We start from the raw sequence: 17,765 nt of genomic DNA on the forward strand, positions 1-17,765 counted from the left end.
AAGGGTGACAACGAATATGAATGAAGACAAGTAAGAAAGGTCCATGGATATGTATGCAAATCAGAAAGTGTCCAAAGGAAAGTAGAAGAGGCTTGTGCGCTATCAAAATACAAGGTGAAAGGAAAAGAAATATGTGACAGGTGTCAGGTCGTCGAATAGATGTCCAGGTGGGTTGAATGAATGAATGATGGGACAAGCCCTCGATGCTGTATATCGGGTCATTGCTCACTCGCCTTGAGCAGTGCAGCGGCAGCTGACTGGGCTCGAAGACCTCCGACTTCTCGTTTCAAGCGGAAGTTTTCTTTCTTCACACGGCCGATCTCGTCTAGAGCACTTGCCAGTTGAGACTTCAAGGCGTCTTCTGCGTGGCCGGATCGGACATCCTTTGCAATTTTGCTGAGCTCGGTATTAAACCGATCATAGAGAGCCTCGTTCTCGGCACTTGCCTCGCGATAAAGCTCGTCCAATTTCTTCACGCGCTTCTCGCTAAGAACCAAGGACGACTCCAGGTCTCGCTCGAGAGCGGTTGTGCGGCCATTGTATTCCCAGGTAAGCGTCTCAAATCGGGCTTCGAGATTGCGCATGCGAGCTTCAAGGGATGTGGTGGTAGCAGAATATGGATTGGTGTCTGTACGGTCAAAATCAAACTCCAGGTTCATTGCGTTGGATTGCCTTGGTGGTGTGAGCTTCAGAGAACGTAATTCGTGACCAAGCTCTGTGAGCTCATCTTTCAGACCCAACTGAGTAGAATTTTGGGTCTTCTTTTCGAGTTGAACACGATCACGTAACTAGGGAACGTTAGTACAGTCATTATCGAGACAAAGACGATGCGACCAACCTTTTGTGGGCTTTGCATCCGCGGCTTCTGCGGTCTCTGCAAGGAAGACGAAGACTGTGGACGCTTAGTATCAGAGCCGTTGGTGGTTGTCCGCTCCCGAAGGCCCGGAGTCCGCTGAGGGATGCCCGACGTGTGGGATCCCCTTCTTGACTCCTCTGCTGGCGATACTGAGACACCGCTCCTCGGCTTTGTTGTACGCTCTGTCTGTGGAGTCCTGGGGTCAATGTTCTCCTTTCTGCTCGGCGTAGATGGACGGGGCGGAGACAGACGGCGAATGGGTGATCCTAGTCGCGTCGGTGAACCTGATTTTGCTGGCAGCTTAGAACGCATTGGTGATTGACCACGCATAGGTGATTGACCGCGCATAGGTGATGTTGGTATGTAACTGCTTTGAGGTCTGGACTGCTTGGTGGGCGTTACCACTTCTCCTCGCGGGCGGCTGGAAGGGGTCGTCGGGCGGAGCTGTTGAGTCGGAGAGATACTGGATGCATCTGAGGATGCTGTGGGTGGTCGCAAATCCGAAAGTGAGCTCCTTCGTTTTCTACGAGTCCTTGGTGCATCTTCAGAGAATCCTCGGAAAGAAGATAGAGAAGGCGGGTTTTCATAACCGGTGCCCGGCCTCGAGATTTGCTCCTCAGATGCGAACCCGTAAGGACGGTAGGGACGATCACGGGATGTAGGGCGGTCGCCAGATACAGGGCGATCACGAGACGTAGGACGATCGCGAGATGTAGGGCGAAGGAAACCCAGACGAGCGTCCACGTCAGTTGACTTGGAACGCATCAGGGAGCCCTTGGGCGTGTTAGGCTCTGAGCCGGCTGGGCTTTGCTTCTTGCTCAATGTCCGTAGAATCGCTGCGACTTTGCTTTCGCCTTCGTTTTTCGAGGTATCCCTGTGCATACCAAAGCCAAAGCGTTTGCGGAAAGAGGAAGAATTGGAACCGACTGACCCGGCATTGGTATGAGATTTCGATTGATCGCAGGTCAATGTTCCTTCCACCGAGGTACCTCCAGGAATAAACTCTTCAAAGAGGTTATCAAAGTCTTCGACCAGTCGATCTAAAAGGGAGACATGGTGGCTGGGATCTCCGTCTTCGGTGAGTACCTCCGCAAATGCCATCGTCAAAGCACCACGATCTCCATCATTTCCAGAGGCATCGAGTAGCTCGGCAAGCAGTCGAATAATCGCGGCTAGAGCTCGTCTATTTTGCGGGCTCATATCTGTCACAAATTTCCGGAATTGCTCATCAAAATCTCGCGGTATCATGGTATCAAACTGGCTCTGAATCCATTTCAGAGAAGAGGAGCTCAAGATCGGGCCCATGCTTCTTCTCCAAGCGTTCGCCAGGAATGTTTCAAATGCGACAAAAAGCGTATCGACTGGCACTTCGGCGGCAGCCTGGATTCTGCTTGGATCTTCCAGCAAAATGTTGTAGAGCTCATTAACTGGCGCCCGATCAACATGATCTCTGGCCCGAAGCATTCGACCCAGTATGTTCCCACTCCGAGACTGCAGAGAAAGTACATAGGCTGCAAATGTCTGTTCCAGCAACCCGAACTGAGTATCCAATCCCTTGGAGGCGGATGCCCCAACAACTGATATTTTGTTTCCGGTTTCCTCTTTGTCTTTCTCTTTCTCCTTCTCTTTGTCCTTTCCGGGGAATGTCGAAGGTAGCGTATTTGATCTCGACAGAGTGCCTCTTGACGGGAGCATTTTTGGGAATTCGCCGGTAAGAGTGGCCGACCCTGGCCCTTTGAGAGTGGATGCGTTGTCACGGCTACTCCCTAACAGGTTCGAGATCAATTTGGTCGGCGAAGGTGGGCGAAAGCCCCGCGAAGTCTTGACTTGCGTGATTAGGCTGCTGGCGATATACCGAAGGACTTCAAAATTAGAATGAACTAATGGGTCCGTCAATGCAGGGTTTCGGGGGCTATGCAAAGGCGAGAGCAAATATTGAACTTCGTTGCTGCATGTCAGTGGCAAGAAAACAAAATTGTCAAGAGAGAGTCACTTACGACGTCGTGAAAGAGTGGGAATGAAAGTGTCCACCGTGATCAAATCCGTAGACCCAGATCCAACCACAGAATCGATGTCTAGTCTGTATTGATCTCCATTTGGAAGAGATATCGACATGATGACCTCAAGCTTGGGATCTTTCAACATTTGAGCACAAGTCGCTTTGGACGCATTAAAAACAACGCGTATGGGGGATGACTGGATCTGGTCAAGCGCGGCGCTTTCACCGTCCTCGCACACACAGGCCAGTATTCCCACATTACTTGCAGCTCCGGTGGGAGGGCTTCGTAGTGTCCATTTGCCTCCTTCTCTTTCACTCTCGGGGAATCGACCCTCAATCTTCGCTTTTGATATTTCTTCGATCAGTCGATTGGCTCTTCCTTCATACGTTCCAGCCAATCCCAACGCAAGCAGATCCGCTCCGGCGCTTGTCTCATCTGCCAACGACTTGGCTGAAATTGGCGCGACAAACAGAATCCGACCACATGAGGATTGCATACAACGCACATTATGAAAGTCTAGGACCTGCACAACTTGGAGTTCTGCTTGCGGCAAAGACATGGACACATCACTGGTCGAAGCGGCCGCATTGTCGATATCAGCTAGCACACCACGAGCCGTGGCCCGGCTTTCGGCGGGCTTTGCTAGAAGGACCAGGCAGTTCTTATAAAGAAGCATGATCCCCGTGTTGTTGCCAGATGACTCTGTGTCTATGTGGTAGGGAGGGGTGACCTCGTTGAAGTCAACTGCGGTAATAAGCCGACCTTCAGGAAATGTCTTTGCTGGCCATCCGTTGACCAGCTCTTTCAGGCGTTCAAGACTTTGGGCATGGCTCGATGGGGAATTATTCTCTAGCGCACAGATATCCTTCACAATGTCTCGTGCTTTCAGCAGAGTTCGCACGGCAGGATGGACCAAGGGCAAGTTGCTCGTCATAGTGTCAATCAGCAGACTGTATCGCGGGGAGTCTCTGGACGGGTTCCATCAACAAAGAGCGCAGTCTCTGTTCTCCCGTCTCGTACACTCTCTTCGAAAAGCTCGAGTTCTTATCTTTCATGAACAAATTCAGAGTTTGCGTGAAACCTGTATGTGCTCGCATATAGTCTCCATATGGCTGCGAAAATTGCGGTAGCCACTCAAAAAGGGCCCTTGCGAATGCCAGAGCTCCAAGCGGATCCGCTCTGTCCCTGGGCAAACCCCGAGAAGGGAGCTCTGTGTCCTGACCAATATCTGCAATGGCATCTTTCTCTGTTTCATCAAGCACTTGTCGAATGACATCGAGAAATCCCAGGTTGACTTTCAGAATATCATTCAAACATGGTGGGAATAATGCCGCCAAAGCTGCCTCGTCGGGGCTGTTACTGGATGGCCCTCTGCCGACGGCCTTTTGCCGAAACTCGTCGGCCACTTCATGGACAAGAGAATACAGCTTGGCGACATATCTCTCTTCGGTGTCCACAAGCTCGCACATGGTGAGACGAAGGGCTTCTTTCTGGCTTCTTGCGAACAGGCGCGATTTACTGACATTGGTCGGTTGAGACGGCGCACGCTTAAGTCGAGATGTTGGCAAAAACATAGGATCTCCCAATGCCTCTATCAAGGGCGTGTATGGACCGTATTGGGGATTCTGACTCCCCTCAATATCTGATCCCGCACTCTCTCGGCGATGGACCGGTTGTATCGTACCTGCAGGAAGCACCACGTCGATGTCAATCCATGGCACCTTACGTTCTTGATATGCGCTCCGAATATCCTGAATAATGTCCAATGAATCATCCACTTGTGTCATACGGTTGGCAAGATCCGCAGCATGCATCTCATCGAACATCTTGGGGGCCTTTCCTCCCGGTCTTCCAGCACGAGCCATCCCAGTCAGACGGTGCTTAACCGGTTCGGACAGCTCGGCAAAATACCTCAACATACTGACTGCGAGTCCGCGACACACCTCATCTCCTTGTTTTTCGCGGGGTAGGTGATTGACCGCAGCATACACGGGGGCAGCTGGGGACACCGTAATTCGAGGGTAACTTTGAAACCCGGCGGGTGTAAATATATGTGCCTGGATGCGGGAACTGCTCACAGTGGCATTGGCGGTTGAAACGGCACCATAGAAGACGAGGATGGATGATAAACATGTGTCGACGACGTGATAGAGGCTGAGATGTTCGAGGGGCAGGTCTGCCAGTGTAGGGGCTGCGGGGGAGGTGCGATGGTCGCCATAACGAATGGTGGTGCACTTGCGACGCAAGTGCGGAATGTGAGAAGCTGGTGAGCAAGCGCTATCGTGCGCGATAAACAAATGAAATGCGCTGGGGTTTGGCGTAGAAGGAGCGATGGAGTAGCAAGGTAGCGAGTGACGGGAAACACAAGAGCGCAATGCTTGGATTTAAAGGAGAGGAATTTCCTAGGCTGGGTGAAAGACAGTTGAAGATCGCATGTAGGATGTGTTATCCTGTTGTTGGTAAAGCAATTGCGACATTCGCGCTCCCCTCCATAGAAGCTGAGATACAGAAGATATCCCACTCAATTCATAGATTCAGGGAGTAGACACGTTCGATGTCATAAACAAAGAAGAAAGGACAGGAAAATCCCCAAAAAGCAAGTAAAAGGAAGTGTAAGATTGAGGGCAGGCGTTTGTTTTGAGGCGGGGACAGAGAAGCGGTGGGTTGATATCGCGATAGCCCGATAGACCAAGAGCGGGTATTAGCGCCTAACACTAAGAATAGTAAAAATAAATAAAAGAATGACTTGAAGATATTAAGCTCACCCCGGTCTCGTAAGTTGTAGGAATTACAATTCTCTACTTTGACTTGTCCTGTTCTCTTGTTTTTAATGTTTACTCTACTATGCTTTGTCCGGCCAACACTATCAACACCGTTGCTATCGTTGCAATCCCCAACAGCTGCAAGGGCCAATGTGACAGGTCATATCTGCATGAATCACTGAATATATGGGGACCATCGCACCTTGTTTGCACTTTATAGCTTCAAATTGTTGTACATGGGCTTAATGCGAGACCAACAACATATATGAACATCCATGGATGTTTCATGATAAGAATAGAAAGAAATGCTGGATCTGTCTGAGTTACAAAGCCGTTATGTCTTGGGCGGTTTAGAAAAACCTCGTTTCATAATTAATGTGCGTGGTCAACTCGGTAATCTCATCTTTGTTTACTCGGAAAATATATCAGCCACTATATCGATGATCGCCGGCTCAATATGCTGGTGAATTCATGCATACATGATGTAGCTAGAGCTTCTTATTGACTTTTCACCTCCAATATGAACTTTTTGTGCTGTGATCGTCTGGCTATAATGGCATTTAGTGCTGAACTTGGCATGGAAGGATGTCAATAAAGGCGAAATCAAACATTTTGGATCCATGGATGCAGCCCAATACCAGATGGTACTTCAATACATCATCGGGACAGTTCCTGATCCAATCCAGTCAGTTTAATACAAATTGGACGGTAATCTTTAATACAGCCCCTGTCGTAGGCGGTGAGTGGGCGGGGAAGACGCTAAGCTCGATATGGCAACCAGCAGTATGATGATCAAGAGACCAGCTGGTTTGTTCCGACTTCCAAAATGGTGTCACAACAGCGAGCATCTTTTGTGATGCTCGATCCCACCATGGACTCATCCTCACTTTCAATTGCCATCGACCCGGTGGCTTTGGTGACCACTGAATGTATCACCGTCACTTCGTCCATGCGCAAACATGCCCGCTGGGCTCACTCCTCGGTCTCCGCCATTTTGGGCGGCAATGGAGCCTCTCGTGTTTATGAGCGGGATAACTCTGCCCCTTCAAGCCCTGGGCCACGCAGGACTGGCACGCCTCGCCCAGATGAAGATCATGTCCTGGCTAATCGGTGGGGTCTGCGAGGGAAGAAGGGGAAGAGCATGCAGGACAATCCATTGATATCGGCATTTACACGACTGCGGAGTGATCTGAAAGATTGCAAGGACATCCGAACCTTTGACACCCCAGCTTTACTTCATCCATTCCTACAGGTCGTTCGCTCCTCTTCGACATCCGCCGCAATTACCTCGATCGCCTTGGTCTCCATTACCAAGTTCCTCTCATACAATATTATCAACCCAAATTCTCCGCGGCTCCCCTTAGCGATGCAGCTACTCTCCGCCGCCATTACACACTGCCGATTTGAAGCCAGCGACTCGTCGGCGGACGAGATAGTGCTATTGAGGATTCTGAAGTTGATGGAGGGCATACTTTCACGACCCGAAGGCGAACTTTTGGGCGACGAGAGCGTCTGCGAGATGATGGAAACTGGTTTGAGCATGTGTTGCCAGGGTCGTCTGTCAGAAGTACTGCGAAGATCCGCCGAAATGGCAATGGTCAAGATGTGCCAGGTGATCTTCATGCGTCTGTCGCATCTTGATCAAGAAATGCCCGCAGGACCGGATCCATTTGCGGGCGAAGATACGAAAAAGGACCCACCATCTCGTTTGAAGATGGACCCGTCGGTCAACGGAGACACCGTCACATCGCAGCATTTGTCAGCCATCAGCGCAGACACCGCGGCCGCAGAACGGCACGGTACCAGTCGAGAAGGATCACCTGAGCAGGCAGGAAATGGCAGCGCAACAGCAGCAGCAGCACCACCGAGCCTGCATGATGATTCTGAAACCGAGCTTCAGCCCTATTCCTTACCATCCATCAAAGAACTATTCCGTGTCTTGATCGACCTTTTGGACCCCCATAATCGGCAACATACCGACGCCATGCGTGTGATGGCACTCCGCATTATTGATGTTGCCTTGGAAGTAGCAGGTCCCTCAATTGCTCGGCATCCTAGTCTAGCTGCCCTGGCCAAAGATGACCTTTGCCGGTACCTCTTCCAGCTAGTTAGGTCAGAACACATAGCTATTCTGACTGGCTCGTTGAGAGTGGCGGGCACGTTGTTATCGACTTGCCGGCCAGTTTTGAAATTACAGCAGGAACTCTATATCTCATATTTAGTGGCCTGCTTGCATCCTCGCGTGGAAATACCGCGAGAACCTGGCATCAACCCATTGCTCTACGAAGGCATTCCCCAATCGCCTAAGTTGGTGAAACAGCCGGCTTCCCAGGCCAATAGTGGGAGATCCACGCCCGTTCCCGTTAAAGATCGACAGAAGTTGGGACTCGAAGGTGGGGCGAGAAGACCCGAAGCTCGAGAGGCAATGGTAGAGAGCATTGGCATGTTGTCACGCATACCTAGCTTCATGGTTGAGCTTTTCGTCAACTATGATTGCGACGTGGACCGAGCAGATCTGTGTGAGGATATGATTGGATTGCTCTCTCGCAATGCTTTCCCAGACTCTGCAACTTGGAGTACTACAAATGTACCCCCTTTATGTCTCGATGCTCTTTTAGGCTATGTGCAGTTCATTCATGACCGGCTGGATGATGAGCCGGTACAGGGAGACTATCCTGCTCAAGAGACCTTGAAAAAGCAACGTTACACAAAGAAACTCATTATCAAGGGAGCACAGATGTTCAACGAGGATCCCAAGAAGGGAATTGCCTTCCTTGTGAGCCATGGTGTTATTGAGGATGCGAATAATCCTGTTCTGGTTGCTCGCTTCTTGAAGGGAACTACACGCCTGTCGAAGAAAGTCCTCGGAGAGTACATCTCCAAACGTGGCAATGAGGAGCTGTTGGGTGCATTTGTCGACCTCCTCGACTTCTCAGGACGCAATGCGGTTGAAGCCCTTCGGGAACTACTCAGTTCATTCCGCTTGCCTGGCGAATCGCCGCTTATTGAGCGAATTGTGACGACTTTTTCGGAACATTACATTGAAAAGGTAAAGCCGGCTGGTATCGCCGACAAAGACGCACTATACATTTTGACCTACGCCATCATCATGCTGAACACTGAGCTCTACAACCGCAACGTGAAGTCTCAAAACCGTATGACTTGCGCTGGCTTCGCAAGGAACTTGCGAGGTGTCAATGGTGGTGGAGATTTCGCGGAGGATTTCCTTGAGGATATCTACGAATCTATCAAGAATAACGAAATCATCCTGCCGGATGAACATGAAAACAAGCATGCATTTGACTATGCTTGGAAGGAACTATTACTGAAGTCTTCATCTGCCGGTGATACCATTGTTGGAGAGACCAACATGTATGATGCCGAAATGTTCGCGGCTACGTGGAAACCAGTGATCGCCACCCTTTCCTATGTCTTCATGTCCGCATCAGATGATGCAGTGTATTCTCGCGTGGTCAACGGTTTCGACCAGTGTGCACAGATCGCTGCCCGCTATGGCTTGACTGAGGCATTCGACCGTATCGTCTTCTCACTTGCATCGATTAGCACTTTGGCTACAAGCAAACCTCCGAGCACAGCACTTAACACGGAGGTCCAGGTAGGCCAGAAGAGCGTGATGGTAAGCGAGCTAGCTGTCAAATTTGGCCGAGACTTCAGAGCACAATTAGCAACTGTGGTGCTTTTCCGAGTCCTCTCAACAAACGAGGCCACTGTCAAACAGGGCTGGGAGCACATCGTCCGCATCTTGAGTAACTTGTTCATCAACTCTCTCATCCCGCCATTTGATGCCAAACTCACGTCCGAACTTGATATTTCTCCAATTCCGCTACAGCCTCCATCACAGGTGGTGGATCGCGATGGACGCAACAACGATACGGGAATTTTGTCCGCATTCACATCCTACCTCTCAAGTTATGCGGCAGACGATCCTCCTGAGCCTTCGGACGAAGAACTTGACAACACGCTCTGCACAGTGGATTGTGTGACCGCATGCTCAATATCCGAAATTTTAACAAATATCAAGTCAGTAAAGGTGTCTTATTGAATGGCTTGTGGCTATTTTGCTGACTTTTCTCGCAGATCTCTTCCACTGTCTTCGTTGGAGATGCTCGTGGAGGCTTTGCTGTCCCTGCTTCCCGAGGAGAACGCACCAGCAGTCATTGTCGTGAAGCCCGAACGGCCGACACCAACATCTAGGGCTGCCAACGGGAGAGCTGATCCTAACCAGCCCAAATACGATCCTTCCATGGTATTCGTTCTGGAATTGGCAACGGTGCTCACTCTTCGTGATGAGAAGACACTGGAGGCCCTGGGTGAAAACCTGGCAACAACTCTTCAAACACTGGTGCGCGATGCGAAGAACCTCCATCCACTAACCGTGTCGCGTGTTGTTTCTTACCTCCTAAACCTCCTGCGACTGAGCCATGTATGTACTCTTCTTTACCGCTTGGCTTTGATCTAGGTCCTTCTGTACTAATACCACGCTAGGACCAACACTTCATGCGGGTACCTGTTGTGCTCCACGCTATTTCTGGATTTGACCAGGATATTTTGGAAACAGTGGCCGTGGCAACGGTCAAGGGTCTTGCCAGGTGCATTGCTCATACCGGCCGTCTACGAAACGAGATCACAATTTCTCCGGACTTCTGGTCGATCTTGCAGAGACTTCACCAGCACGAGGCAGTCGCTTCTCTTGTGTTTGAACTTCTACAAAGCATTGTTGAGTCAATGCCCGACATCATCACAGCCGACAACTATGAGTTTGTAGTCAGCCTGGCCAATGACTTCGTCAGCGCTGGGCGTGTGGGATCTATCGAAGAACGACACAGGGATGCCCAGGCCCGTCGTAATAAGGGAGTCAAACAATCTAAGTCGAGGTAAGGGTACCATGCAACTCTCTCTAGTGTTGATACTTACCTCTCCTCCAATAGTGAGAACCAGGTTGTGACTCGCGGCGTTAAGGCAATTGGCCTGATCTATCATCTGACCGGACGAGTCCCGGCTCTTATCAAACAATCTCATCTTGAGGAGAACGAAGGTAACGGCTGATCTCCTGACATGTGATTTGCAACGAAACTCTAATATGTGAATGTCTAGCCTGGGCCGCCTACTGGTCACCTATCTTCCAGTCCTTGACCAGTCAATGCATCAACCCGTGCCGCGATATCCGACACCATGCTATTTCCACTCTGCAGCGATCTCTTCTATCTGCCGAACTGATCTCAAGTGATGACAAGGAGTGGACTAGCATCTTCGATGAAGTCCTGTTCCCGCTCGTCCTACTCCTTTTGAAGCCCGAGGTCTACCACTCCGACCCAGTTGGTATGAGCGAGACCCGGTTCCAAGCCGCAACATTGGTCTGCAAGATCTTCCTGCGCTTCCTTGACCAGCTTCCGAACCGGACTGGTATGCTCCCTCTCTGGCTCAGGATCCTGGACATCCTCGACCGCATGATGAACAGCGGTCAGGGCGATAGTCTGGTAAGTCGCTCATTCCACCCAATGACTCAAACATGCCAAGACCACTCACATCTAACCTATCTTGTTTCCAATCTCATAGGCAGAAGCAGTCCCTGAAAGCTTGAAAAATATCCTTCTAGTCATGGCTGATGGAGGCTACCTGGTGCCCCCATCTCAAGACCCAAGCAAGGAGGAAATCTGGGTCGAGACTCGCACACGGCTTGGCCGCTTCCTGCCCGATCTCTTCTCGGAGATCTTCCCCGATACTGCCAACGAGCCCGAAAAGCCAGCTCCGGGTTCTACCATCCCGTCCCCAGAGCAGCCCCACGAGACAGAGAAGGCTAGCGAGGCAGAGGCGAAGAGCGAAGATCCTTCGCCCCGGCAGGACAGCGAAGAACCAAAGGAGGGTGCTAACGCCGAAAGCCAAACCCCTCAAAAGGAAGAAGAAAGTACCTCCTAAGGAGTGTCGAACCATTTCCGTGGATGTATGATGTATCTTTCTTAATCTCTTGACTCCCCCTGTCCTTTTTTACATTTACCTTGGGATAGCGCCGGGGTTTATGTCCTACATGTAGATATAGCTTGATTTGACGGTCGGCGCTGCTTGCGAGAAGACCACCCATGTTGCTGTTTACGTTCGTTGTACCTATGATATGCGAATGAATGTCAAGGCTGGTTCCATATCAACATAAGGCTTACCTGGGATTCGCCAATAGAATGGACCTTCGTAGTTACAACATATCGAGCTGGACAGGTTGCGACACAGGTGTATCATTACTTTGGGCAATCTATACACATACAGATACAACACTAGAACGCCGCGTTGGATCAGGTATCCCAAGACAAAGATAATAAAACCGAACAGAAAATCAAATAGGACCAAAATCCCTTCGGTTAACAAAGAAAAGCAAGTCATGATCTGAGATGCAGTGTGCTAGAAGCAGGGAAAAGGGTGCAAGCAACACTCATACTAGAAAGCGTCAGGATAGAAAGTATACAACATACAATTCGATGGAGAAGACACAGAAAGAACAAAGAGATAGGCAATCGAGTCAGCGAAAAAAGAAAGCTCCACAAAGTGTTTCGTATCTCTTGGTAAAATGACCCATATCAACTTCTCCCTCTATTCATCGTCCATATCAAGATCAATGGCGTCGGGGTTAGCCTCGGCAGTAGCTGGCTTTTGGCCGGCAGGTGGAGGACGGTTACCTCCCTCCGGGCCGCTGCTAGCAGCCACGAAGCCAACTGGGGCACGAGCTTGACGTTCCAATTCCGCCATGGCATCAGCGCGTCGTTGGTCTTCATCGCCTTCGCCTTCTTCGCCTGTCTGGAGTTGCTGCTGGCTCCTGGCAATGGCTTGCGATGCAATGAAGTTGACGTCGGTGCTATAGATAACGTTAGAAAATGTATCATTGGCTTTATGCTGGTAGGGATCACATACTTGTATTGAGCCTGGACACTTCGCTTGACACGAAGCATCTCGGCGAAAGTATCGTCGTTTCCGTGGTTGACTTCGAATACCTCCCACTTCCGCCAGAAGGGAGCATTTGTCCGGGGATCGCAGAATTGGGATCCGTGGCCATAGATCGCGCGAGCACGGTCGATCTCGCCGAGTCGTCGCTCCATCTCGGCGAATTTGAGACACATTTCTTTGGCCTCCTGGTCGGGCAACGCGGCAATGGCGCGCTCGTAGATTGGTCTGGTAGATGTGAGACCGAAATTGGAAGCCGATTTTGTGATGTAGAATTCGAACATCTCGAAGCGGTCCTCGTCAGACACTGCCCGAGTTGCACGCTCGTATATCCGCATCGCGTGCCGTGCGAGACCGCGCTCTTCTTCTAAGTTGCCATACATCAGATAAAGAGACTTAGCAAACTTGGGCGGGCAATCCTCCAAGGCCTGCTCAAACAGGTCGCGGAGTCGCTCAATGCCAATCTGCCGGTCCACAGCCTTGGTCAAGTACAGGTTCCAAAGTTCGAATGCAACTGGATACGTGAAAAGATCCAAGCCTCGCTCGTATACCTTGAAAGACTCTTCGAAGTACTTGTTTTCTTCCAAGAGATTGGCATAGTTAACGACGGTTTGGGCCGTGGCGATGCGAAGCTCAAAGATCCGCTCGTACACCTTTTTAGTTTGGTCCAGAGACGAAACACTCTCAACAAGATCGACATAGAAACTCCACAGCTTCCAGCTCTTGTGGATCCTTTGCTGCGGAGACAGTGTCTCATCGAAGTAGTCCACCGTCGATTTCTTAGGCGCCTGTGTCGCCTTCGCCATAATACTGACTGCTTTGTCGAAATTCTCGGCGCGGAGCTCCATCTCAGCCCACTCACACCAGGTCTCTGCCAGTTCAGCTACAGACTTGAACGGAACCTTGACAGCCTTGTCGAAAATGACTCTTGCAGTATCCAAGTCCCCACCGTTCTCATAAAGCTTGGCATAATTGACCCAAAGCTCGGAGAACTTCCCGAGCGCTTTCTTCGGGTTAATTGCAGCAATGGCATCTGTGTAGGTGTGGACAGATTCTTCCTTGTTGTCGCCCCAGAGTGCTACTCTCTTCTCCCATTCGATGACGTTGTGAGGGTTCTGCCGTAGAAGTACATCGTTCACCAAGAATGGTCTGCGGTCCATCAGCTGCTCGAAGCGCAGCATGCGGAGGTCAAGATCGAAGTCGGCGTCCTCGTCGGATTTACCCTTGTCAGAGCGAGCGGCTGCGCCTTCCATCAAGCTTCCAATGATAGACTCCTCGAACTCGACATAGGAGTCGAAGACGAGAGTGAAATCACGGACCGTCATGACAGTAGTGATTCCTTCCTCAAAGACATCCCGTGCCTTCTCGAAGTTGCCCTTAGTGATCCAGTATGTGGCCAACCCGGCCCACAGCTTGCCCCGCTGGTCAGCAAAGCGCTCGATACCACTCCGGAGAATGGCCTCAACATCAATCCCGACCTGAGGGCCGGTCTCAATCTTCTTGGCCTTGGAGACTAGGAGATCGACCATCTCCGACCATATCTGGAATGGACCCTTGCCATGTTTGGACTTGAATCGTGGTTCGTCAAGGATATCCATGAATTTCTTCACGGCTTCCGTATATTCACCATTTTCAACGAGAAGCTCGATGTAATCCTCGACGTTCTCGGGGTGAATTTGCATATACCGACCAAAGATCTTGATGGCGGTCTGTCCGGAAGCAGACCGAGCGAAGCCTTTGTACAGTCTCCAGATACGGTTATGCTGCGTGACCGGCAGAGCGCGAAGGGAACGGTCGAAGGTTCGTCGAGTCTGGGTCACCACGGGTTGTTGGAGCAGGAAGGAGAGGTACATCTCCCAGATGCGCGGCATCTTGTTCAGCAGGATCAGGGCCCGTTCGAAGAGGGCGTTTACTTTCTGGTACTCGGCGCGATATACCGTGGGATTGCGGCCCTTCAAATGTTCTGTTCGGAACTCCAGGTACTGAGATGGTCAGTAAAAGTAGGGACTTGGAGGTTTTTTTTCCAAAAAAAGAAAATTGTCGCTTACCATCTTCCAGAGCTTGTAGGAACGCGGTAATTGCTTGCAAGCGCGCTCCATCACCTGGTAAAAGCCATTAGGTTAGTGACGATTCTCGGCGATTGGGTTGTGGTGGGTGACGACATACAAATGCTTGCTCATAGAGGGTGCCATTTTGCTGTTTAAACTCGATGTAGGCAAGCCATGGCTTGACACTAGTAGCGTCGCGAAGCAGATCTTGTTCGTAGATAATGTCTTGATCAGTCTAGCGATGAAATACAAGTAAGCCTCGAGTTCACATGGTCCAATGGGTCAAAACTCACGATCAAGTAGAGGTCCGGCCGGGACGCAGATGGTCGATCCATCTCTGCGTGCTGCCGGTGGGATCTCGGGGGCAAAAGCGTCCCTGGCATTGCGCCACTCAGTCGAGCGAAATCCAATTACACGATCAACGTGTCAGCATAAAGGAAAATTGCATAAACGAGAGGCTGTTGGCGTGCGCGTTTAAAGCTAAACCTGTTGACGGATGAGGTTCCCACCACTGATTGCATCACGTGATTGGTCTGTATCAGGTGGGCGGTGGAGCTTTATCGGCGTCATACCAATGTGGCCGCGTTGCTCTAGCTGAACAACAAGCACTATATTGTGATCTTTGTTCTGCTGCAATCATGTCCGGTGCAGTGGTGAGTTTATCGGGGAAGTGAACTCTCATATTGGCTTTATCTGATCTTTTCTCAGGGCCGAGAGGCAGTATTCCCGACTCGCCAATCATTGGGGTTGATGAAGAACAAGCTGAAGGGGGCGGAAATTGGCCATAGTTTACTAAAGAGAAAGAGTGAAGCTCTAACAAAGTAAGATTCCCATGTCTTTCTTGCTTCCTAGAGTATATGCTAACCCTCTATCCTGTGCAACAGACGTTTCCGAGGTATGATGCGACACATTCCCGTTCCCCACCTTATCGAGGCGCTAATCATACTTCGACAGACATCACACGCCGCATCGATGAAGCCAAACAAAAGATGGGCCGGGTCATGCAGATTGCTGCCTTCTCGCTGGCTGAAGTGACCTACGCTGTAGGCGGAGATATCGGCTACCAGATCCAGGAGTCGGCCAAGCAGGCCCGTTTCCGCGTGCGAGCCAAGCAAGAGAACGTTTCTGGTGTTCTTCTACCTACGTTTGAAAGCTACACGCAGGAGGGCGTCAATGACTTCGGTCTGACAGGTCTAGGGAAGGGAGGACAGCAGATTCAACGCTGTCGGGAGACATATGCACGGGCCGTGGAGACATTGGTGGAACTGGCGAGCTTACAGGTATGCATGGTGTCTATGCAGTGGATTGGGATATCACTCACCAATTATGCCAGACTGCCTTCCTGATTCTTGATGAGGTGATCAAGGTTGTCAACCGCAGAGGTAAGTCATTTCCTCGTTGATTGTAACTGGCTATGGCTGGCAACTAACTGGCGTGATATAGTAAATGCAATGTAAGATCGGAACTTGTGAATCGGGTCCTTGTTCGGGATACTAATATTCTTCAACAGTGAGCATGTTATCATTCCTCGGGCCGAGAACACCATCAAATGTATGTACCGTCTACTTCAAGTGTCTTTTGTATAGGCTAACATTTTTGAAGACATCAACTCCGAACTAGATGAGCTCGACCGAGAAGAATTCTACCGCCTGAAGAAGGTTTCAGGCAAGAAGCAGAGGGACGTTGCTGCCGCAGATGCTGAGATCCTCGCGGCCCGGCAAAAGGCAGCAGAAGAGCAAGCAGCAAACCCCAAGGCGCCTGCTGCTACTGCTGTCCCAATTCAAGAGGAAGAGACGGTAGATGTTCTGGGCGAGCAGGAAGACAACGATGTGATTTTCTAGATTGCTATTTTGTTTCGTATTGATACTCTATTCTTGTTGACATCCTTTTTGACCGTGGCATGTACCACTTTGTATGCTCATACTCGTTTTAGCCCTGCGGCTTGTTTCATCTACTTTGGGAAAATTGAACTTGATGTGATACGCAATCTTGACGCATTGCGACAGCAGGAGGACAGTGATAAAGCTCTCCATATTTCTAATACACATGTGCTCGAGACAAGACCTTCCAAACGCCAGAAAGAACGAGACCGGGATATTTTGTAGGATGCAACAAACCACTCACGACTACTGTCGCTGGTAGGTAACGCGAATCGCCTTGCCCTGGTCGCCCATGGGCATACCCGACGTAGCCTCCTTCGCGCTGATTGCTCCAGCCTCGGCCTCGTATTCGACGAATGCAATTCCCTTGCGACCGGGCACCAATCGGACTTCCTGGAATCCCTCGAACCGGCCAAAGATAGCAGACAGGCCTTCCTGGGTTGCGTCGTCCGGCAGTTCCCGCAAGAACAGAATCTTGTTGGGTGGTAGGTACTCGTCCGGAACGACGGCAGTCGTGGCAGCAGTGGTGGGCTTGAGACCGGCACCTTTGGTGGTCTTGGCTGGGCGTGCGGGTTCGGCGGCGGCAGCAGGACGCTTGAGCTTCTTCTGTGCTTCGAGGGCCTCGTGGGCTTGCTTACGCTCTGTAGACAATCATCATTAGCATGAACCGAGTCTTTGCATATGCTGCGCCAGTGTCTATCCAACGTACCTTTCTCAGCTAACCGTCTCCGCTTGTGAGCCTCCAGCTCGTCGCCGCCGCTCTCCCGCTGGACTGTCGCATCGCTGGGCGTCTTCGCGTAATCCAGAACCATAGGCTTCTCAAATAAATCGAAGCCATTGATGTCCTCAATAGCACGGGTAGCCGATTCGATGTTGTCAAAGACAATGAAGGCCTGGCCCTTAGCCTTGAGGTTGGTCTTTGCGACGATCTCTAGAATGGTACCATATTCGGAGAAAATCTCTTCCAGGGCGTGCTTCAACTGGTCAACCTTGATTCGCTCGTCTAGATTCTTGACCTAATCAGTGCAAAGTGGTCCGGTCAGTATGGTAACGCGGAAGCGGAGTGCTGATATGATAGAGGGGGAGGGACAGGCGCACATATACTCTGTGAAGATTCGTTAGTATGAGGATCGATTATGCAGATATAGTACTCACGTCGCATTTGGAGGAATGCCAGCTGCTGAGACGGCTGCCATGTTTGCGACTGTTGGGAGCTCTAGAAACCAACGAGGTCAAGCTTCTGGTTGACTTGAGGCGGAGGGAAAGGGAAT

At 50.7% G+C, this 17,765-nt stretch overlaps 5 protein-coding genes across 5 annotated transcripts; 2 read left to right on the plus strand and 3 right to left on the minus strand.

Moving 5' to 3' along the window:
* Positions 1 to 218: 218 nt before the first annotated feature.
* Positions 219 to 5,074, minus strand: N7489_000954 (putative Rho guanyl nucleotide exchange factor; the record flags this gene model as incomplete). The annotated part of the gene is made up of 5 exons (XM_056706709.1): positions 219 to 788; positions 839 to 2,796; positions 2,854 to 3,824; positions 3,877 to 4,881; positions 4,935 to 5,074. 5 exons carry the CDS (start codon positions 5,072 to 5,074, stop codon positions 219 to 221), a joined length of 4,644 nt encoding a protein of 1,547 aa, XP_056571011.1.
* A 1,370-nt stretch (positions 5,075 to 6,444) lies between these two features.
* Positions 6,445 to 11,555, plus strand: N7489_000955 (uncharacterized protein; the record flags this gene model as incomplete). Its single annotated transcript, XM_056706710.1, has 6 exons — positions 6,445 to 9,659; positions 9,717 to 10,062; positions 10,125 to 10,513; positions 10,568 to 10,674; positions 10,734 to 11,116; positions 11,196 to 11,555. The coding sequence occupies 6 exons, from the start codon at positions 6,445 to 6,447 to the stop codon at positions 11,553 to 11,555; spliced, it is 4,800 nt and encodes a 1,599-aa protein (XP_056571012.1).
* Positions 11,556 to 12,218: 663 nt separating this feature from the next.
* N7489_000956 (mRNA splicing protein SYF1) lies at positions 12,219 to 15,081 on the minus strand (the record flags this gene model as incomplete). Its single annotated transcript, XM_056706711.1, has 5 exons — positions 14,908 to 15,081; positions 14,733 to 14,849; positions 14,615 to 14,668; positions 12,537 to 14,548; positions 12,219 to 12,480 (listed from the first exon to the last, which is right to left on the minus strand). Exons 1-5 carry the CDS (start codon positions 14,995 to 14,997, stop codon positions 12,219 to 12,221), a joined length of 2,535 nt encoding a protein of 844 aa, XP_056571013.1. The 5' UTR covers positions 14,998 to 15,081.
* Positions 15,082 to 15,252: 171 nt separating this feature from the next.
* Positions 15,253 to 16,455, plus strand: N7489_000957 (H(+)-transporting V1 sector ATPase subunit D; the record flags this gene model as incomplete). The annotated part of the gene is made up of 8 exons (XM_056706712.1): positions 15,253 to 15,267; positions 15,323 to 15,435; positions 15,499 to 15,509; positions 15,569 to 15,894; positions 15,948 to 15,996; positions 16,058 to 16,067; positions 16,125 to 16,165; positions 16,217 to 16,455. 8 exons carry the CDS (start codon positions 15,253 to 15,255, stop codon positions 16,453 to 16,455), a joined length of 804 nt encoding a protein of 267 aa, XP_056571014.1.
* A 285-nt stretch (positions 16,456 to 16,740) lies between these two features.
* Positions 16,741 to 17,690, minus strand: N7489_000958 (U1A/U2B'/SNF family RNA-binding protein; the record flags this gene model as incomplete). The annotated part of the gene is made up of 4 exons (XM_056706713.1): positions 16,741 to 17,135; positions 17,204 to 17,510; positions 17,593 to 17,599; positions 17,650 to 17,690. The coding sequence occupies 4 exons, from the start codon at positions 17,688 to 17,690 to the stop codon at positions 16,741 to 16,743; spliced, it is 750 nt and encodes a 249-aa protein (XP_056571015.1).
* Positions 17,691 to 17,765: the final 75 nt, after the last annotated feature.

Source organism: Penicillium chrysogenum (genome assembly GCF_028827035.1).
Source record: "Penicillium chrysogenum strain IBT 35668 chromosome Unknown utg000001l_segment0_segment0, whole genome shotgun sequence".
NCBI lineage: Eukaryota > Fungi > Ascomycota > Eurotiomycetes > Eurotiales > Aspergillaceae > Penicillium > Penicillium chrysogenum.